General features: G+C 43.5%; 1 protein-coding gene across 1 annotated transcript in view; it reads right to left on the bottom strand.

Moving 5' to 3' along the window:
- LOC145341982 (sodium/hydrogen exchanger 5-like) overlaps positions 1-23,825 on the bottom strand; it is a 230,182-nt gene that overhangs the window by 47,368 nt on the left and 158,989 nt on the right. Inside the window, exon 10 of the mRNA XM_080187101.1 lies at positions 22,724-22,853. Within this exon, the coding sequence (XP_080043227.1) occupies positions 22,724-22,853 (130 nt within the window). The remainder of the gene's footprint in view (positions 1-22,723; positions 22,854-23,825) is intronic.

Raw genomic sequence — 23,825 nt, forward strand, 5'->3', positions numbered from 1 at the left:
TTCAGTGATGTGGGGGTCAAGAGGCTGACCAGCGATCAGGAGGCCAGCAGGCAGAGGTCACTGCACATGCGCCAAGCTTGGCACTGTGCTGGCATGTGCACTGGCCCACTCAGCCCTATGCTTGTGGGCCTCTCCAGTGGGAATAGGCCCTGCCCCCTGATTTTTGGACTGATTCGTGCTAGTGCACTGAGCGTGTGAAATCCATTTTTGAAACTCCTGCTGAAAAAACCAGCGTGATTTACTCCAGTTTTTACACGAGTTCAAAACTTGGAAGTTTTTTGGGAGAATTGCCCCCAATAGATTTAGCACATAAACGTACAAACGTTCCCTCATTCAAGGAATTAAATGCATACTCTACTCAAGTGAGTTTTTGAAATGAACCTGATGAAAAAAGATTCTTTATAAATTTGTTTGAAATCAAAGAAGGCCATTATGTTTGAGATTGTAACTTCTTGGTTTCGGTAACCAAGGCGGAGCTCAGTGTGGGCTGCACTGGAATTGATGCAGACTTGTAGAACTGATAGAAGAGGCACCATAGAGCCAAATTTTGAGACCCTAGTCTCTTCTGTCTGTGAAATACAATTTAGCCAAAAGTCTTCCTTTTCTGCTTGATCTGCAGCTACAATTCTGTCAGTAGTGGAAAATCCATCTGCTAATTTATGGTTTAGACAAGGATGGGAGGTAGAACATCCCTCCACAAAGGCAAGCAGGGGGAGGAGTGAGAGGGGGAGCAGGAGAATGAGAGAAGGGAGAAATGAGAAGAGGGGAGATAGTGATGAGCAGGAAGAGGGGGAGGAGGAAGTGAAAGGCAGAATGAGAGGAGGGAAAGAATAGGAGAAGCAGGAGGATGGGGGAGGGGAGAGATGAAGGAGTGGGATGATGGGGGTAGGGGAAGAAAGAAGATGGTGAGGAGCAAGAGAGGATGGGAGGAAGAGAAAGGGAAGGAGTGAGTGGATAGGAGGATAGGATGAGTTGATAAGGGCAGGACAGAGTTTCACTAGGCTGATACTGGGGTTGGTAGCACCATCCTCTGAGGAGAGGTTGGTTCGACTGGGTCTGTCTTCACTAGAATTTAAAAGGATGAGAGGAGATCTGATTGAAATATACAAATTCTAACAGGGCTGGACCGGCCAGATACAAGGAGGATGTTTTCCCGGGTTGGGGAATCGAGAAGCAGGGGTACAGTCTCAGGTTATAAGTTTTAGGACTGAGATGAAAGATTTCTTCATTCAAAAGTTAGTGAATCTGTGCAATTCTTTACTCTCTGAAGGCTGTGGAGGCCAAGTCACTGAATGTATTCAAGAAAGAGATAGTTTTTTTTAGATTTTAATGGTATCAAGAGATATGGGGAGAAAGAGGAATTACGACATTGAAATCGAGGATCAGCCATGCTCATATTGAACGGTGGAACAGGCTTGAAGGGCCAAATGGCCTACTCCTATTCCTAGTTTCCATGCTTCCATGTTTCAATGACAGAAGCGTTGAATGTCATGAACAGAGAAGCACGCAGAATGTGCGCATGGCTTTACCAAGATAATGGACATCCCTGTGTTGCAGAGTGCTATCAACTGTACTTACATGGTTTTACATGAATGAGTATTCATTTGATTTGATTTGATTTTATTATAGTCATATGTATACAGTGAAAAGTATTGTTTCTTGCACGCTGTACAGGCAAACCATACTGTACATAGAGAAGGAAAGGAGAGGGTGCAGAATGTAGTGTTACAGTCATAACTATGGTGTAGAGAAAAATCAACTTAATATACAGTAGATCCATTCAAAGGTCTGATGGCAGCAGGGAAGAAATTGTTTTTGAGTTGCTCGGTATGTGACCTCAATCTTTAATATCTTATTCCTGACAGAAGCAGGTGAGTGGCCAGAATTCTCCCAAAAAAACTAAGTGTTAAATTCATGTGAAAAATGGAGTAAATCATGCTGGTTTTTTCAGCATGTATGTTTCTCTGAAATAAACCTCCACACTCTGTGCACTGCAGTGGCCATGAGCATGATTGTCATTTTAAAAACAAGGGGGCAAGGCCTATTCCCACCGAAGAGGCTGAAATCGACGCAGTGAGCGGAAGCCTGAGCATGTGCATATCTCTGGGAGATCGCTAAAAATATCTCACAGCATTGAGATTGCTGACCTCAACCCCCCCACAGACATAGCTGGCCTCATCACTGGTCTCTCACTACCCACTCCCCCATCCCGCATGGTCATTGCTGACCACTTGAGTGGCACCAGGGGCAGAATCCCAGTGTGCTTTATAGTCAGCCATTATCACCCTCCAGCCTTCACCAAAGACTTGCTACCAATGCCAGCCCAGGCCCATTAACTGGTTGTGATGTTTCTCAGGGTCGGGTGGTGGGATGAGAGAGGGTGTGGAAGGTGGGGGTGGGGGGATGAGACAGGGGAAGAGGAAGGGTCATGTAGGTTGGGTCAGTTTAAGGTTGTGGGGAGGTGTTGGTGGCTGCAGTGGCTCCTGGGGTGTGGTGGAAGTGTGTTCGGAGCAGCCCCCACATTGCATAGCACCAGCTATGCGAAGCGGGCTGATATCAAGACCTCCCTCATTGCGCTGCCAGATGATGCCAAAGCCATTGGCTGATAGTCATTAAGGTACAGGGATGATGGTCATCTTCTTGAAGCAGATAGGGGCCTCAAATCATGTAAGGAAAGGATAAAGCCAGCTAGTCTGCACAGGATCTGACTTCTTGTCCGGGAACCCCATCTGGGTCAGTCGCTTTCCGTGGGTTGACTTTCGAGAAGGTTGATCTGACATCAGCGATGATGATCTCGGCCGAGGCTTCCAGGATGGAGGGCATGCTCTTGCTGACCTTTTGTTCAAAACGGGCATAGAATGCACTGAGATCATCCGGAAGGGGTGCATTACATGCCTTCATCTTGCAGCCTGTTATGTCTTGTAGAGCTTACCATTTTTGGTAAGAGTCCATGAGGCTAGCCTGGGACCCTAGCTTAGTCCAGAACTGTCTTCTGGCATCTTTAATGGATCTCCATTGTATGCAAATGCATGGTTAATAGCATTCAGGGGGCTCTGTGGCTAACACGACATTAACAATTTTTCAGACTCAACCTGACATTGGAAAACCCGAGATTTCAGTTCACACTTAATTAGGTGCCTATACCCACCTGGATTCTCACTCTTGCAGACAATTAAATACCATGGGCTATAGAGGAAGATCAGTGGGAAAGATGAGGACAGCACAGTTGGAGTTGCTGCTTATAAGGAGGCAGTGACAGGCTCAATGGAAAATGGTGGGGTTATCCAAAGGAGCTACCAGCTCAGAACAGATGCAGGGAAGAATGTGGCAGAGGGTTATGGAGGGGTTTGGAGGTACCAAAGGGTATCCAAGAAAAAAGCTCAGTCAAAGAGGTAGGTTTTGATGAATGTCTTAAAGAAGGAAAGGGAGCTAGAGAGATGTAGAAATTTAGGAAGGAAATTCCTGAGGAAGGGGCCAAGGCAATTGAAAATAGGGTCACTAACAGTGGGGCAATCAAAGTTTGCGAATGTACAGGAAGCCAGAATTAGAGGAGCATTGATATCTCAGAGTTATGGGGCTAGAGGAGATTACAGAGACAGGGAGGAGTGAGGCCATGGAGTAATCTGAAGACAAGGATGAGAATTTTAAAATCAAGGCATTGCTTGACTGAGACCCAACGTAGGCCAGTGGATACAAGTATGAAAGGGGCATGGGATTTAGTGCGAGTTGAGACATGGGCAGTTTTGGATGACTTTAGGTAGAGGGTATAATATGGGAGACCAGCTGTGAGTCCAGCCTAGAGGTAAATTAAACAGATGCAAAGATTGTGTACTGCCAGCATCACTTTGACTGGGTGTGGATTAATCTTGCATTGATGTTGCAGATTTTGGGGGCTATCTGCTTTCTTCCCTGAGTCTCTTTTTGACAAATTGTGAGGTTAAGCCCATATCTATATTTCTGTTCTGTGTTGCCATGTAATCGCTGGCATTTCTCTCCAGCGAGGTAGGTATCAGACTCAGTGAATTTGTAAAGTTGTATCACATTGCTTTATCCCACCCAGGGATTTCAATTTTACAAAGCTGACACAGGTTTAAGATAGTTTATCTAGAATTTTATGATTCTTTACTTGTTAAACAGGATTGTACCTAACAAATGCCATCAATCTACAGTACACCTATATGTGGTCAATTAGCAAGACTGGATTACACAACTTTAATGTCATGATGGCACAAGCAATGTTATGCATTTTTCAAGTAATAAAGCTGGTGAACGCAACCATATTTGGAGCGATGTAACTATGGTTAAGTTTATGATTCCGTCCACACTTTCCCCTCCATCTCTTCTATGACTGAAGTGAAAAGATTGGAGCAACAGCATCGAATGTTTCTTGGCTTGTCAAGCAAGGAGCTAATTTCTGCCTACATTCAGATGAGGGTGAGCCAGATTCCTGCCAGCTTTCCCCAAGCAGGGATTTTCTCCATCTGGGGTCAGCTGGAAATTTCTCATCAAAAACCCATCGAGCATATGGTTGACAGTCTCTGGGAGCTGTGCAAACTGCTTTGTGTGGCCTGATGAATAATAATTTGTAACCTATGTGTATGACTCAATCTAGCCATGTAGTTTGCACAAACCCATCACTTGTGCTCGTATGGGTTAATACTTTTGACATCGGTTATTTTTAGACTTAGTTATGGGTGGCCTTGTTGCTTCAGCAGTTATATGTCGACCCCCCTAAATCGGAAGGTTACGAATTACATTTGTAATGTTAACAAAGTGTTGAAACTTGCCAAATCTGAGTTAGCTGAGCTTTGTTAGTGTTTGGCAAGGCAGGGGATTAAAATGATTCAACTGTTGGGGTGAGGCAGTGAGGGAAAGAAATGGACAGTGTCCAACGCAGGTGACCTCAATCAATCCTGCTGTCAGTGTGTGAGTAGGGAATTCAGACAGCTATATCCCATACAAAAGCTAATGGACATCTGGAGAAAGCCATTAATCCTCAGACTGCAGGTGGGCCCAGGGGTAAGCCAGTCATCCTGGGGCAGAAGCATTTATTTATATACAACTCATGAACTGCAATCATTGTAACACTAAAGTTACAGTAATAAAGCCATACAGGAGTCAGACATCAATTACTGTGATATCAATTCTATATCTCCAACATTTAAAAACTATTTTATAGAAAAAGTACTTCTTTTTGCATGCTTACTTCCTGCTCACTCTGCCTGCCCCATTCTCCTCAGTCAAAGCCATATTTTGAACATTGCTTTTCTAACCTTGTTCACCTTTTCTATTTCTTCCCCAACTGTTTAAATATTTTATGAATAGTGGCTCTGTGGAATCATACTGTATACACTGGACATGGACCTCCTCCTACACTGGTGCTAGTTCACTGAAAGTTACTAATAGAATCAGGAAAGTACTATTAAGTCAGAAGGAAGGGATGGTAGTTTATTGTTCAATACATCTAGATATTTCATGGCCAACAAGTCAATATGATGCATCTAGTGTTTGTGGAAGAGAGTTAGCATGTTTTCCATTTTTGTGTGCTAGTTTGCTTGTCATTTGCAGCCCACGCCACTGGCTAGCAGCAATGAGAAAAAGAGCCAAATGTGTGAGTCTCTGTCTGTGAGTACACAGCCTCTCCTATCACCAGTCCTCAGCTGTGCCTTCTTGTGGTGACACACAGAGACTCGGTCCCTCATGGCCCAAGGAAGAAGGAGGGGGTTTGGACCCTCTCAGACATGCAGTATGCAGGCTTACCAGCATGCGGACATGCCCTGGTGCATGTGTACCTACATTCCAGCTGTAGGCAAATAGCTTCACTACCATGTGCTACCTTGGGAGAGTTGAAGGTCAAGAGAGCAAACCCTGACAAAAAATCTGGAATGGAACTCAAAAGTGGACTGAACCCAAAAGTAGACTTTCCAGCGACTCCTGCAGCCAAGCTGCTGCCAAACATAGCACTTTGAATTCTTGCTGAAAAGACATGTTGCTGAAGCACTCGTCTGGACAAACGCAAGAATGCCAAATTTCAAATGGTCACAACAACTTATACAACATGATAAGAGGTTGGCAAGTCAACTTTGATTGACTTAGGCATTGCCACGAGAAGGCATTGGGAACCATACATTTCCCAAGCTCCCAAGTAACTCAATAAAGATGTAAGGCTCAAACATATTTCTTTTATCTGCAGAGAACACATCTCTATATATGAATGATCGTCACTTCCAGCAAGCATAAAGGAGCTATATTACGATCTTAACTGATTATTTTAAATTGGTTGTTAATGTAGCTTTTAGCACAATCAGCATTGTTCAGCAGGCGCTGCTCAATCATGAAATCATAGTAGACATTTTATTTGGATTTTGCATGCATGGAATAGTTGATTATGATCTGTACTCCGCTTGTTATGAACAACCAAAGAAACAGGCTGTTTGATTCAATGAGCCAATTGTTGAAACACACGGCTTAAATAGCTGGTATCACACCAACACTGCAATTCACGCACAACATTGCTCAACTGTGTGGTAAGCAAGCAGTTTCACAGTACTATTATACATTAGCTACACAGGATGCTGTTTTTAACTAATTAAATTCAGCCCAAAATGATGTTCTCCCTACCACAGAATCAGTGTGGGATCCAAGCTAGAAGTCTCTGGGTGCGCTAAAAGCCGCACTGAGTAAAGTCCAACAAACTATTAGGCAGTACGCCAATGACAGCTGGGTACAACTTTGTAAGACTATCAGATGTACTTCAACAAGAGGAATGCTTGGAGCAAACATCCATCGGCAAAGAAAACAGCTCCAATGAAAACAAAGATAATCACTGACTGAAATAAACAATGGGAAAGGTGGTTGGAACACCATCTTAATTAGTATTTTAGGAATAATACAGCCAAGGAAGCTGTAGACATCATAGAAACCTAGTCTGTCATATCAGATCCACAGTTAGTGAAACAAAGTTATTGATTTGTATGCCATGGACAAATAAGGTCCAGGTGCTACATCACCTGGATCCAACACGCATAGGAAACTGGCACTCCTATAGCATTTGCACAGACTTCTCTGTCTCTGCTATGCCCCAAGATTGGTATGATGCTTAAGATAGTGACACTGTACAAAAACAAAGGCAACTGTAGCAATTGCAATAACTGTCAAGGCACCTCCCTGCTGACCAATGTAAGAAAATAATTTGCTTCTACTGCCCTTGTCAGGCACATATACCCTGAATCCCAGTGTGATTTCAGAACTTGAGAATCTACAGTTGTATTAATCTTCTGAGCCTGGCAGCTGTAAGAGAAATGCTGTAAACAAAGGAGACTGCCATATATTGGCTTCATCAATCTTACCAAGGAGCTTGACCACGCGAGCAGAGGCAGTCTATTCAAGTTGCTGGAGAAAATTGGTTGCCTGCTGAAGCTGCTCAATATGATCTCTCCTTTCATAACAACATGCTGGATAAGGTCAGCTACAACAGTGTAGCATTGGAGCTCTGTGAAATTCTGGTGGGGGTCAAAGTGTTGTGTTCGGACATCAACATTCCTTGGCATATTCTTTCACGGAATGAGGACAATGGCAGGGCCAACATTTATTGCTCACCCCTGACTACCCTTGAGAAGATGAACAGCCTTCTTGAACCACTGCAGTCAATGTGGTGTAGGTACACCCACAGTGCTGTCAGGGAAGAAATTCCAGGATTTTGATCCAGCAACCGTGAAGAAACAGCGATATATTTCAAAGTCAGGACAGTGCATAGCTTGGATGCGAGATTGCAAGTGGTGATATTCTCATGTTATCTATTGCCCTTGTTCTTTTAGATGGTAGAGTTGCAGATTTGGAAGATGTTGTTGAAGGAGCCTTGCTAAGGTGTTGCAGTGCATCTTGTAAATGGGACACATTGCTGTCACTGTATGCCAGTAGTGGATGAGGTGCCAATCAAATTGGCTGCTTTGTCCTGGATGGTAATGGACATCTTGAGGGTTGCAGGAGCTGAACTAATTCAGGCAAGTGGGGAGAATTCTGTTGATCTGATTTGCTTTATTATTGTCACATGTATCAATGTACAGCGAAAAGTATTGTTTCTTGCGTGCTATACAGCCAAAACATATCATTCATAGAGAAGGAAATGAGAGAGTGCAGAATGTAGTGTTACAGTCATAGCTAGGGTGAAGAGAAAGATCAACTTAATGCAAGGTAAGTCCATTCAAAAGTCTGACAGCAACAGGGAATAAGCTGTTCTTTAGTCGGTTGGTCCGTGACCTCAGACTTTTGAATCTTTTTCCTAAAGGAAGAAGGTGGAAGAGAGAACATCTGGGGCACATGAGGTCCTTAATTATGCTGGCTGCTTTGCCAAGGCAGCGGGAAGCGTCGATAGGGTCAACGGATGGAAGGCTGGTTTGCGTGGTGGATTGGGCTACATTCATGACATTTTCTAGTTCCTTGTGGTCTTGCGCAGAGCAGAAACCATACCAAACTGTGATACAACCAGAAAGAATGCTTCCTATGGTGTATCTCTAAAAGTTGCAGAGTCGTAACTGACATGCCAAATTTCCGTAGTCATTTGAGAAAGTAGAGGCTTTGATGGGCTTTCTTTACTATAGTGTTGGCATGGGGGGACCAGGACAGGTTTTCAGTGAACTGGACACCTGAAAACTTGAAGCTCTCAACTCTTTCTACTTTGTCCCCGTTGATGTAGACAGGCACATGTTCTTTATGCTTCCTAAATTCAATGACAATCTCCTTTGTTTAGTTGATATTGATTACTGTCGCCGCACTAGTTCACCAGATTCTCTATCTCATTCTTGTACTCCGTCTCATCATTGAGATCTGACTCACTACGGTGGTGTTATCAGCAAACTTGAAGATTGAACTGGAGGGAAATTTGCCCATACAGTCATAGGTGTAGAAGGAGTAGGGGGCTGAGAACATAGCCTTGTCAGGCACTTGTGTTGAGGATGATCGTGGAGGTGTTGTTGTTGCCTGTCCTTACTGATTGCATTCTTGACTTATGCTTTGTAGATGGTGGAGAGGCTTTTGGGGAGTTGGATGAGTTACTGTCTGCAGAATTCTCAGCCCCTGAACTGCTCTAGTAGACTCACAATTTAGATGAGTGTTTCAGTTCAGTTTCTGGTCAATGGTAAACCCTCCCAGGATATTGGTAGTGGGGGATTCAGTGATGACAATGTAATTGAATGACATGGGGAGATGATTGCATTTACTCTTGGAGATGGTCATTGCAGGGCATTGTGTGAAATGAATGAAGTTACCAGTTATCAGTGTAAGCTTGAAAGTTGTCCAGGTCTTGCTGCACAAGTATACAATCTGCTTCAATATCTGAAAACTTACAAATGATACTAAACAACGTGCAATCATCAGTGAACTTCCCCACTGCTGACCTTATGTTAGAAGGTTATTGATGAAACAGCTGATAATGATTGGGCCTGGACACTACTCCGAGTAACTCCTGCAGCAATGCCCTGGGACCGAGATGATTGACCTCCAATCCCCACAACCATCTTTCTCTGTGCCAGGCATGATTCTAAACAGTGAAGAATTTTTCCCCTGATTCCCATTGATTCCAGTTTTGCTCAGGCTCCTTGATGTCACACTCAGTCAAATGATGCCTTGACATCAAGGGCAGTCATTCTCACCTTATCCCTTGGGTTTAGCTCTTTTATCCATGTTCGAACGAAAGTTATAAAGAGGTCAGGAGAGGAGTAGCCCTGGAGGAAACTAAACTGAGGGCAAAGAATTACAGCTCTTCCTGTTGGCGGGACTTCCCAGTTCTGCAGAAGTCAATGGACAGTTGAACGGCTCGCTGCCTCCCATCCATGCCCCCCTGCCCTGCTGCGACAGAGACGCGAAGTTCTACCATGAGCAGGTTTTGACATCATTATGAACAACACCTTCCATCACTTTGATGGGCCTGTATTAGCCCAGTAAGGGTGGCACATTTTCTTCTCTAATCATTACAGCAATTGACAATGGTCTCATGGTCATCATTATTGAGATTGGCTTTTAATTCCAGATTTATTACTTGAATTTAAAATGCACCAGCTACCATGTTGGGATTTGAATCCATATCCCTACAGCATTAGCCTATCCTTCTGGGTTACTAGTCCAGTGACATTATCACTAAGCCACTGCCTCTTTTCTTCATTGCTGTCACATGCCTTCAGGTTATCTTGAGAGGATGTCTACTTTCCTACCAGCACAGTCAGAGAGCATTTCAATCTTGCTCACTTGAGATTCAAGACAAAGATACACCAAGTACTCATCAGAGAGTTGTTCTATGTTGATGATGCTGCACTGACATTTTATACTGAAGAGGTAAATGGACAGGCTCGATCATGCCAGAAAAGAGTTTGGTTTGAGCATCAGCATCAGAAAGACACACATCATGGTCCAGGATGTTGCCATACCGCTACCTATCAACATTGACAATGTCACGCTGGAGGTTGCTGACAGCTTCACATATCTAAGCTCCACAATCACCAACGATCTGTCATTTGATGCAGAAATTGACTCTTAAATCGGCCTCGCAGGTGGAGGAGGTGGTCAAGAAGGCGTATGGTGTACTGGCCTTCATTAATCGAGGGATTGAGTTTAGGAGTCGGGAGGTAATGCTGCAACTTTATAAGACCCTTGTCAGACCTCATTTGGAGTACTGTGCGCAGTTCTGGTCGCCTCACTATAGGAAAGACGTAGAAGCTATTGAAAGGGTACAGAGGAGATTTACAAGGATGTTGCCTGGACTGGGAGGCATGCCTTATGAAGTTAGGTTGAGGGAGCTGGGACTCTTTTCCCTGGAAAGACGAAGGTTGAGAGGCGACCTGATAGAAGTTTATAAAATGTTGAGAGGAATCGATAGGGTGGATCCTCAGAGGCTATTTCCCCGGTTGAAATGGCCGCTACGAGAGGACACAGATTTAAGGTGCGGGGAGGCAAGTACAGAAGTGATGTTAGGGGTAAGTTTTTCACTCAGAGGGTGGTGAGTGAATGGAATCGGCTGCCGTCAGTGGTGGTGGAGGCGAACTCGCTGGGGTCTTTTAAAAGACTTCTGGATGAGTATATGGGGTTTAATGGGATTGGGGGTTATAGATAGGTATATAGATTGGTAGGTGTGATGTGATCGGCACAACTCGTGGGCCGAAGGGCCTGTTTGTGCTGTAGTGTTCTATGTTCTTTGTAAATCAACACAAGCTTCACAAATACTATAGTTATGATATCCAAGCTGAGCGAGAGAATGTGGAACAACTGCAACCTGACTAAGAACTCTAAATTACACGTCTACTAAGCCTGCAACACCGGTGCACTCCTCTACAATAATGAGTCCAGGACAACATACTTTAGGCAGGTGAGAAGGCTGAACAGTTTCTACTTTAGCTGCCTCAGATGTGTAGATGGCATCTGTTAGTAAGAAAAAGTCAGCAACACTGAGATCCTAGAGTGTGCTAATTACATGCGCATGCGTACACTCTTCATGAAGCCAATGAAATCCATGCTAGCTGGGCCATGCTCATCAGACAGATGACACCCACATACCCAAAGATGTTGTGTATGGTGAATTGGCCACAGGGCCATGACTCACATATGTGAGTCCATACCTTTGCTACAAGGAGATATGTGAGATATGACAATGGCAGCTATTGACACTGATAACTGGGGGACAGTTGCTGACAGCTGTGACCTTTGTCGGCTTCTGTTTGGAGAGGCATTGAAGAGGTGAGCAGAAATAAAACATCTGGCTGGCCGAAAAGAGGGTGCAGGGAAAACAGAAGCCAGGGAAAACAGTGACTTGTGCATCTTCTCAGTGAACTGCTTTTTCCCACAGCAAATTAGGCAGTGACTGCCAGGCCAGAGTGGTGCTCAGGAAACATATCAGGTGATGTTTAACATAGAGCTAAGTACCATGGCACAAACATTCATTTTATGAGATGGATAGCTGCAAACAACATCTAGACACAGATTCTGCATCTGTTTAATTCCTAAGGAAGAATTTCCCTTAGGCAAACATTTAGTACAGACAACCCTTCAGGTTTGTTGATGAAAACGTGGGATAGGTTTCACTGAACCGTAATTCCATATGCAGCAACACGTTTAGACTTTTTGCACATTTTGGAGAATCTGCAGTTTATCTTACTGCAGCTGATGAGGGAAACTGCAATCTTCCAAAACCATTTGACATTACAATTTAATGCATTCAAATCAGTTCAAGTTCTTAATGGCTCCAGTGGTTTAGCACAGTGAGTAGTTGAGTCTTGCCGACTAGCGAGTTCTGAGATGGGAGCCACGATTTTATGATCTCCCTCTGCTGTTGGAAATGCACATGTGCAGGCACAGTGGTCTGCACATGCGCAATAGCTCTCTCTGTTGCCTGATCAGGCGTGGCTGGCAAATTAAGCTCCACCCACTGTCTCTAGTAGTTAGAAACAGTCTAGCCCATTTTTTCATGTACTATATGCACAAGATTGGGAGTAAAATCTCGCCTAAAAAATGAATCTGCAACTCTCCCATTTTCATGCTAGCTGGACACTTAGAATTTTTCTCATAAAATTCTGCCCATAGAAATGGAAAATATGATAATGGATGGATTTCAAACAGGATAATCTTGCTTGACTAACCTTATTGAATTTTTTGAAGAGCAACAGAGAAAGTTAACAATGGTAATGCAGTAGCTGTAATTTTTCTGGGTTTTCAAACGATCTTTGATAAGGTGTCCTCTAACAGGCTAAGAATAAGGTCAGGGAATGTGGAGTCGGGGATAACTTGCAGAAGTAATCGTGAGCTGGCTTCAAGACAGATTGCAGAGAGTGGGAGTAAAAGTTAGTTATCGAGAGTGGAAGGGGTTAGAAATGGGATTGAATTTTGTGCGCTGATGGGCGTGTTTCTCGTGGGGGGAAGGGGCAGGATGCAAACACCCATTATGCCACTTTCCTATTCCAGAGCTCTCCCCATAATATGGGCGGGAGGGGGGCGGGGGGTGCGGTGGGCTGCCCCTTGCCATTGGTGTCCAATTTTTAAAATCAAATGTTTTAAGGCCAGGAAGGCCACTCTTTGGGGTGATCCTTTGCCTATTGCAGGGTTCCCCCTAGGTCAGCCTTCCCTCCTCTTCTTTCTACTAGCTGCCCCACTTAAGCCCTCTCCCTCACCACCATCCCTCTCTCTAACTTACCCCAATTCTCTCATCCCAAGACTTTGGATGTACTTGCTTGGGGAATCTATGGACCTTGATCTTCGTCTCCTGTAATCCTGGCAGCTGCCACCATCACCTCCCTGGCACTGCTGGAACTGACAGAGCTGCCACCAATCGGACTGTGATAATACGGTAGCTATATTTGAATTGGTCAGCAACTCCAGAGGGTGGAGCTTGTTCCCCAATGAGGGGTGAAAGTCCCACTCTGTCTCCATTAATCTAACCCACAGTGTTTTATGGTGGGGAGGGGGTGGGATGGGCTCAACATGGAACATCCCAGGTAGAGAATTCCAAAGTTTACCAACCCTCTGAGCAGAAATTCCTTCTAGACCCTTAGTTAGTTGAAGACAAGTAACTTGTCTTCAAGGAAGATCCTTTACTCTGAAGATATGGCTGTTAGTGCAAACTTGTTTGGTTGAGAAGGAAAAGCTACATGGATAATATCCCACTCATCGTGTCAATAGTCAAACAATGGGCCAGATCTTCCATTCTTGGGGGGGGCGTAATTTGTTAATAATCTCCCTCATTTGATAATATACAGATCAGGTTACACATAGTGGGTGGAGAGTGGGCTATAGTGGCCGAGTTGCATTTCTGGATGCAGAAACTGTTAACCGACCAGAGTAATAATGTGCAGCTTCTACAGAGTGGATGAACAAACCAGTATTATCAAAGCAAAGACTACCTGCCAAAGCATCAACATAATAAGGCCAAACACAATCAGTGAATACAAAGCTACCCGATAAATAGTCAAGTGTATCACCAACGTGCTGCATACCCGACCTTGAAACAAAAATTCATAGCCATATCTTTCTGAGAAACTATAACAGCTTCCTAGCTGCTAAACCTAGTGTCCTACCTCTGTGAGATTGCAAATATAGGCATATCAAATGTTTAGGATTTCTCCTGGGATAAAAGGTTACAGGCTGTTACCATCTTTTGCCCATTCTTACATTATTAAAAAATTGTGGCATGTATTTTTTGCCGGACCTAGGAAAGAGGACAGGATTTTTTCAGTCTCTTCAATGCAGTGAGATGGGGGCTCCGAGGTTAGAATATTGTAGATATCATTGAATTGAAACCAAATTACTTCACTCAAATGACATCACCATCTGTGGAGCATTAAAGGTCATCCATGTGTCATGGGCACACTGGCTTTCAAACAGTAAAAAAAACCCACAAGATAAGGTTTCAAAGCCTCAACAAAGAGCCAAAAACATAACAGGTTTGTGAGAGAACGCTGCAGGAAATAAATATTTGTTGAATAACTGCCCAAGTCTGCCTTGTATTTAATTTAGAAACCATGTGTGATTTTTCTCTTAGTTGAGAGTCTTGCGTGTCATGATAAGGACTTCATGTTTAAACAACTGATTGCTTTGGTATTTCAGAAATCACCCTTCCCATCATATACCATGTTTATCTTAATGCTACAAGTTCTTACTCAGTGTCAGGAATGTTTTTAGTGAAACATTAATTTAAACTCTCAGGTGACTCATGCACAGGTATATTAACTGATGTAGTGATGCCTGTGGTATGGATTTCCCCTGTCCCAATGTCAGGTTGAATCTGGCACCAAGTCAAGAGGATCTCTAGGCATCCAGCAGTGCTGATGCCAGGAAATGCACTGAAAATTTCATGTTCAATTGCAAATTTTAAAGAAAGACAAATAAAAAAAGTCGGACATACACCTGGCATGAAGATAGAAGTTGAAATATTACAAACAAACCTCTAAAATATATAATTTTAAATATATGAATTTTCTGAAAGGATTTTAAATTTCCCCAAAGAGTAAATTAATTTTTCAGGGTCAGTAATTATAAACTTGATAATCAATTAAAACCCCATTTGCACCTCATTTAACAAGGTGTAATTCTTTTCAAGAATGTTTACAGTGAGAATAAGGGTGCTAAGGGGGGGATTCTTGTCCATTCAGTGATATCCATTTGAATACTTTCCATGGAGACCCAATGGAGAAATGTGGTATCACTGACAGTGACTACTGGATTTCCAAGTTTAATTGTGCATGGGAGGACTCCAAACATTGCTGTCAGTTTCAGAGGAGTGAGAATGGTGAATGCTTAAAATCCAGGTCAATATTTTCACCCACTTCTCTCCCCGTTTTGCCAATGGCACAAACCCATGCTGGGATTTTCTTCTACACACCAGAAGATTTCTATCCCTTACCAACATGATCACTCTTCACTTGTGGTTCAGGAGCCATGGTGAGAATCAGTGCAGAACCTAACTCTTACCCTCTCATCCTCTTTCAGAGTGAACACCAAGCAGGACTGGCTGCTTAATGTTCCAGGGTACAGATGCTATAGGAAAGATAGAACAGGAGGTAAGAGGGATGGGGGAAGTTGCACTTTTGATTAGGGAAAGCATCACGGCCATACCGAGAGGGGATATATCCATGGGTTCAGCCACTGAGTCTATATGGGTAGAAATAAGAAGGGGAAAATCACTTTGAAAGGTTTGTATTATAGGCCCCCAAATAGTCAGTGGGAAATTGAGGAGCAAATATGTAAGGAGGTTACAGATAGCTCCAAGAAAAATAGGGTGGTAATAGTTAGAGATTTTAACGTTCCCAACATTGACTGAGGCAGGCATAGTATTAGAGGGTGTTGTTGAGTGTATTCAGGAGGAATTTCTCATTCAGTATGTGGGTAGCCCGATGAGCAAGGAGGCAAAACTTGACCTCCTCTTGGGAAATAAGGAAGGCAGGTGACAGAATTGTTAGTGAGGGTTCACTTTGGGACCAGTGACCACAATTCTATTAGTTTTAAGATAGCTATGGAGAATGATAGGTCTGTCCCAAAAGTTAATATTCTAAATTGGGGCAAGGCCAATTTTGATGCTATCATGCAGGAACTTTCAAATGTTAATTGGGGGCATCTGTGGGAAGAAAAAGGGACGAATGCTAAGTGGCATGCTTTCAAAAGTGTGTTAACCAGGGTTCAGGGTAAACACATTCCTCTTAGAGTGAAGGGCAAGGCTGGCAGAAGTCGGGATATTGAGGCTGTGGTCAAAAAGAAGAAAGAGACACATGACGTGCATAGGTAGTTGGGATCAAGTGAATCTCTTGAAGAGTATAGGGGGTGTAGGAGTAGAGTTAAGAGAGAAATCAGGAGGGCAAAAAGGGGACACAGAATTGTTTTGGCAGATAAGGCAAAGGAGAATCCAAAGGGCTTCTACAAATACATAAAGGGCAAAAGAGTAACAAGGGAGAGAGTAGGGCCTCTTAAGAATCAACAAGGTCATCTATGTGTGGATCCACAAGAAGTGGGTGAGATGCTAAATGAATATTTCTCATCAGTATTTACTGTTGAGAAAAGCATGGATGTTAGGGAACTTGTGGAATTAAATATTGATGTCTTGAGGACATCAATTGAGGACAAATATTACAGAGAAGGTGGTGCTAGAAGTCTTAAAGCACATCAAGGTAGATAAATCTGCGGGATCTGATGAGGTATATCCGAGGACATTGTGGGAGGCTAGGGAGGAAATTGCAGGTCCCCTAGCCGAGATATTTGAATCATCGATAGTCATGGGTTGAGGTGCCTGAAGATCGGAGAGTGGCAAATGTTATGCCTTTGTTTAAAAAGGGCTACAGGGAAAAGCCTGGGAACTACAGGCCAGTGAGCCTCACATCTGTGGTGGATAAATTGTTGGAAAATATTTTGAGAGACAGGATCTACAGGCATTTAGAGATGCAATGATTGAATAGAGACAGTCAGCATGGCTTTGTGAGTGAAAAAATCATGTCTCACAAATTTAATTGAGTTTTTTGAAGGGGTAACCAAGAGGTAGATGAGGGCAGTACAGTTGATGTCGTCTGCATGGACTTCAGCAAGGCCTTTGACAAGATACTGCATGGTAGGTTGTTACATAAAGTTGAATCTCATGGGATCCAGGGTGAGGTATCTAAATGGATCCAAAATTGGCTTCTTGACAGAAGCCAGAGAGTGATTGTAGAGAATTGTTTTTTTCAAACTGGACGCCTGTGGCCAGCGGTTTCTACTCACAAAGCCATGCTGACTGATGCAATTCGGTCCCTGCATCTCTAAATGCCTGTAGATCCTGTCCCTCAAAATATCTTCCAACAATTTATCCACCACAGATGTGAGTTATAAGGAGCGGCTGAATAGACTGGGACTTTTTTCTCTGGGGCGTAGGAGGCTGAGGGGTGACCTAAAAGAGGTCTATAAAATAATGAGGGGCATAAACAAGGCAGACAGTCAATATCTTTTCCCAAAGATAGGGAAGTCTAAAACTAGAGGGCATAGGTTTAAAGGGAGAAGGGAGTGATACAAAAGTGCTAAAGGGGCAAATCTTTCACACAGAGGGTAGTAAGTGCCCAGAACAAACTGCCAGCGGTAATAGTGGAAGTGGGTACAATTTTGTCTTTTAAAAAGCATTTAGATAGTTACATGGGTATGATGGGTATAGAGGAATATGAGCCAAATGTGGGCAATAGGGATTAGCTTAGGGGCTTCAAAACAAAATAAGGGCGGCATGGACAAGTTGGGCCGAAAGGCCTGTTTCCAAGCTGTAAACTTCTATGACAATGTGAATTGAAGCCTAATAGACATTATTTGTCAATACTGAGCTAATGGGGCAATTTACAAAAAAAACTAAGTGCCTAATGGGTGGGAACACAGGAGATTTTCCTGCCTGTTTTATGGGCGTACTTAGTCAGGTGAATTTCCAGCACTCTGTGCTTCACAAAGTCTGCTGGGGGATTCATGCTTGTAAAGGGGAGGGGCTTAATCCTGCCGAGAGACCAGCATCAGCATGGTGAGTGGGCCACTGTGCAAGCGCCGATCTGTCAGTAGGGAGATCGGTGCATGTGCACTGGCTTGTCCGTTGTTGGCTTCCCAATCGCCGGCTTCTTGATAGCTTCCCCGACACCACTTCCCCTCAACCGCTGGCCTCCCAATCACCAGCCCCAACCATTCCCCCTCCTCCCTAACTGCCAACTTCCCTGATCATCCCCCATGCACCCCCCAGCCAACCCCAAATCCCCCTCCATACCCATGATCAGCCCTGACCCTCCACCACGGCCAGCCTCAAACAACCCCTCCCATGGCCAGCCCCGATCATCAGTCCACCATGGACAGCCCAACCACCCCCTCATGGCCAGCCTTGACCTCCCTTCCACATGGCCATCCTCAAATCGCCCTTGTCCCTCCCTAACCCACTGATCCCTAATACAGAATGCACAGTGATCCCCGCCCACCACCACGTATCGGCCGTGACCTCAGGCTCCACTTCCTCGACACTTCCCAGTGTCCAGTGGGCAGTGCTAAGGTTTCTGGTAGACAATGCCAGGCTGGCACTGTCCAAGGGGCAGCCACACTGCCCCTGACCTCCTGGGGCAGTCTCAATGGCCTCACTCCCCTACCAGCAAGGTGATCATGTCTGGTCCCTGTTAATGGGGACCAATTTTAATCCCCGTTGGTGGGAACCTCTACCAGCATGGAGGGGATAACATTAGCGAGGCCAGATGATACTGTCTCAGGCTCGCTAACGAGATGGAAATTCAGACTCGCAAATTGTGATCAGTCTTGCGGTGATAAGGTTGCAAAATGAGTCCTAGAAAGTCAGTCGACTGAATGCCAGTCACAACTCCCACTACAGCAAACCCCCAACCCCCCCGCTCACTCTGCCACAGGCTGGGAAAATCGTGCCCAATATGTCCAAAACTGGAGTGGGGGGAGGGAGGTTTGGAGCTTCACAGTTGCCCTGAGTGTCCCAAGCTGAGGTGGCTTAGGGACAAAAGTTAGCACATATGGTGCTGGCTTGAGACTGCATTTGACTTGTTAATGATAACTTACTCCCCAGTTCATTAGATTCCAAATATACTCTCAACCATAAGCAGAGCAGTATGGGAGGGGCTGTCACAAGATTTAGAAAAACTTCTCGTATAAGCAGAACACACTAAAACCATGGGGCATGTGGATAATATTCTTATCATAAATAGCACAACTCAGTTGGGTGAATACATTACTGCCTAGACGTGCATCCTCTTTTGAATTGCTTTTTCTTTGCTGTCTGTCCAGCTTACAATGCTTGAGAAGCACCTAACAATCTGAGTACTGCAGAAGGTTTTGTGCATGAACTTTGAAGGGCCATAACCTGTATGTGTGTGCAACGATATGCAATCTACCCGTGAATCAATCAGGTTAAGCAATGAATGCTGGAAACTATGGATACTGCAGCAACACACACCTGCGATAATAATGGACTTTGGCCCTTGCTTGTTACAGCATTCAAACAAAGTGAGCTCATGCCACCCCCAGCGAGAAAGAGATCACGATCAAAGATCTGCAAGCAACTCTGACAAATAGCTGCTGTTCCTTGCAATTGTAAATGATTTTCTTTCCAAACATACATGGCATGGCATAGATGTAATTGCATCAAAGTCACAAATCTAACGTGGAAATAAGTAAATTATATTTGAAATAGGGCTATTCTGAAATAATGACAATGCAGGAACAAATTCTACAGCAATCAGTGCCTCGTAAGGATATTGTTGACATGTTTTGTAAGAACACAGAGTTCTTTCAGTTACCAGTGGATTTTCCACGGTGTCTATGTGAGTCAAAGGATATATTATAACAAGGGCATTAAAAAGTTGCACAAAGTGTTCCTGGGTACAACAACTGTTTGTACATTTACTGTGACATAAAATAGCTCTTAATGTTTTGTCTCACTGTGTCTGCACGGGCTGCCTTTGGAGAGATTGCATCAGTCCATATATAAAAGACATGACCATCTGGTTCAAGTCACAAGGGATACTGGACACCCTGCTCTCACTCATCCTATAGATAATGTGAGTCACAAGTGTGAACTGCTCAGACAGCATCTGACATCAACTGTCCTGAGAACCTATTTGTGACAAACATAATTTGTAACAACCTCTACTTTCCAAAGGTCTTCTCATTCCCTCCTATTTGTAGGGAATATCTGTGTAATGTGGTTGATGAATAATAAAAATAGAAAATAATCGATCAGTATGAAGGCTATAAAAAGGGTTCTGATGGCGACCAGTTCCTGGGTGAGATGAAAGACTAGGCATGTATGATAAATGTGAAAAAATTCACAACAGGCATTGCATCTGATGCCTCAGACTGTAATTAGCAGCTTATTACAGCCCTTGGTCTGAGGCCAATTCAGCAAATTCGCAGTTATCAGGCAGGAGGCTACAGAAGCGAACATCACAGATGTGACTACACCAACTATATTTCTGAAGGTCACTCACGTAGCACAGCCTGTCTTCTTGGATCACTCTCGCATGGAAACCTTAATTTACTGGTCTGTTTGTCAGCGAGTTACGTTTCCTTCTTTGCCTCTAAGAATCATCACCATCTTATTTATTTAACTTACTTATTCACACACAACCCCCTTTCAAGTTTAGGACAGAGGATAGACGATTCTCTCGGACTGTTGATGACACTCCATTCTGCAGATTTTCCAACTCCCCTTCATTTTGCAGGCTGCTCAACACTTCTCAACAACCATGTCTGCATTTTCTTACAGGGGAGACTCATATAGTGTATCAAACAGAACAAATTAAACAAATTGTGCCTAAAAAAGCTAAATTGCACCTCCCCAGCCCTTTTATAAATAACGGACTTCCTTCCTTAATACTTTGAAATGTTTGACTAATGGCAGGGTCCATGTTTATCAGAGGGAGCAAAATGACGTGTCATTTTTAATTTTCTGGTCAAGAAGCCTCTGCCTGCAGTGAATGTCTCCCTCTTGTGTCCAAGACAAGAACTGAGAAAGCTGACTTACCTGGTTGTGTATGCAGCACCCTGTGCTTCTGCTACTGAGCTGGATGAGGAGTTTGAGTAACAGGAAGATTCAAAAGATTGTTCTTTTTGATTGATTTCATCCACCACTAAACCTGACAGGTCATGGGTTGCTGGTGGGTGACAAATGGAAAACAGGTGGAAGCAGATCAGATGTCTGATATCCACCACCCTGAAGTCTGTATAAAAAAAAAGTCAGGTGGGTGGATGACAGGTGGTCATTCTGCCATCATCTGTTAGTGTCATCACCAAAGTCAAATTTCATCCCACCACAATGTCTTTGAAAATGTATCTGGACAGTCACTTCTACTTAAATAACTCCCAGGGTCTGTTGCAACCTAGAAATTGGTGCTTTGATCCCCTCTGTGACGAGATGGCTCATGCTTGTAACACTTCCTGCTGAAAACATTCACCTAAACCGTTGGGTCTTCAGGTCCAATTTTACACTCTGCTACCAGTGGAGAGCCTAACTGTATTGGGGAAGGAGGATAGGGGAAACGTGGCCCCGGTCTGTCCAATTCGCAGAAGGCTATGTTAAATCCCAGCGCATCAACTTTAAAATTCTGGCTTGCAAGTTGGATTTCCTTTGCTCATCACATTGCTTTACTTGCATCTTTATTCATTCATTCCTCTTAGATAACCTTAGTGTTGCGAACGCCTTGTCAAATCAGACCTCCACTGGCATAGGAATTATGTAGTTTGAGGGGATCAGAAAAGACAGATGTGACAATTACTGTACATATTACACACACACTTCATTTACCTTCATTTTCTGATTCAAGTCAGAAATAACCAGAGGATCCATTTCAGGAAGGAAGTTGATAGTAGGTGTACATCAGTGAGCTTAAGAAGAAACTGCACAAGCATTTGACGGAGACTTCAAATGGGGTAGATACATGATAACTGTCTATTCTGTATTCCAATATTGGAGCTAACCAGATAGATGGAAATGGTCTTTCCTGACCTTTACTCTGCCACATTATGAAAACTATGCCACCCCTGATAGCTGAGCTGGAGGCAATGTGTATAACGGGGGCAGCGTTTCCAATGGGTGTGAAGGTGATGACTATATTTAACATCTTATGTCACCAGATCCTTCCCGAACCACACGTAGGTCGGGTGACCATCCTTGAGATGGATCAAGCAAGTGATGTCAGGCTTGTACACAAGGAGCAAAGGCTTCATTATGTTCCTCCTGGAAACTTGCATGGCAGAGCTCTTGAGAAGGCAGAGGAGGGTATTAGCCTCATCTGGCACCGTGTGAAGGTCATTAAACTGGGCTGACATTCCTTTAAATTATAGCTGTGGACCTAGATTTTCCACCTTCTCTAATAGGTGAGCTACCTGTGTGCAATCCAAAGCTGTTCTGGCAGTTTCTGCTCTTAATTTTCTATCCAGAGAGTGGTGAGAAGGCAGAACCTGCTACCACAGAGAATAGTTGATATGAATAGCACAGGCATATTCAAAGATGAATTAGATAAAAATGAAAATTAAACAGAAGAGCAGAAGGAGGATCATGTGGTGCTTCAATGCTGACAAAGAACAGTTGGGCCAAGTGGCCCATTTATTTGATGTAAATTCTAAGCAATTATTCAGATGTCCTGTTCCTACCCAATCAATACTACAGTTTGCTCTCGCTTACTCCAGCATCTAACCCACTTCTGGTTCAAATTTATATAATCTTCATTTAAAAAAAAATGGAAAACTGTACCTGGTCAACAAAGCTGATGGCGTCACGGACATTGAGCTTTTGGTACACGTCCCAAATATCATCCTTGATCCTATAGGCTGACTTGCGCATCAGGAGCTGGCTCAGGTACTTCTTGTCAAAGTGCTCCCACCTGCAAGAACAATGAATGCAAAGGTCATCTATATATATGTTTGAACCATGCACTTGGTGCGATTCTTACCAATGACGTTGGGAAATTGAGAATTAGAGAGAAAGTTAATGCAGAGCTGCCCCAAACTGTTTAAAAGCATATAGCAGGCTAGGGTTGACATATACTTCACGTTTCCCCAGAATCGAATGGTTCTAGATTTGTCTCTTTCCTTTTCCTGACACACTATCAAAAGTGTGAAAGTTGAAGGAATAGCTTGTGGCCTCGATTATGTCATTGAAAAGCCAGGGTTGAAGGATCACGCTGGCACAAGAATTTCAACTTTCCAAATAACAACAAAATAATTTCAGAGTAACACAGGTATCGATTTTTACACAGGTCATTAGTAAAATATTGGAAATGAAGATTAGTGTCTCCGACATTCTTTCTCCTTTAAATTATATCTGTCCCATGCGCTCAAACTATTTGGGTCAGAATGATGTCTGCTTCACTTGAGACACAGCAGAATCTCCTGCATTGATCTTCATGGATGGCTCTGGTTACACTGTTCTCACATCAGGAACAATTACACTGTGTATATTTACTGTGAATTTGCTGCAGGTTTGAAGCAACGATGAATTTAGAGGTGCTGTAACAAAAAAGGGGCTTTGTTGACATGATCAAATAGTAGCAGCAACTTCTGTCATCTGGTCACAGAGAGGCATCAATGAGAGATCTGTGTCCGACCCCACCCACGCTCTCAGCTGCTACTCCCAGTGTGTGAAATGAGGAGAACAAGAAAACCGCAGGAAAGTTACAGAGACTTTCACCACATAAGCTCCCTTTCTCATTTGTATTGATCTGTCTTTGAATAAGTTAAAAGAAAATCTCTAAATACCATGATTAAAACACAATGTGCATTCTGCACATTTCACATTGATGTATATTTCTAATATCTTCCTTATGCTCTGTTTCAGACTGAAGTTTAGAATGAAT

Source organism: Carcharhinus amblyrhynchos, chromosome 4 (assembly GCF_965287045.1).
Source record: "Carcharhinus amblyrhynchos chromosome 4, sCarAmb.v2.hapA, whole genome shotgun sequence".
NCBI lineage: Eukaryota > Metazoa > Chordata > Chondrichthyes > Carcharhiniformes > Carcharhinidae > Carcharhinus > Carcharhinus amblyrhynchos.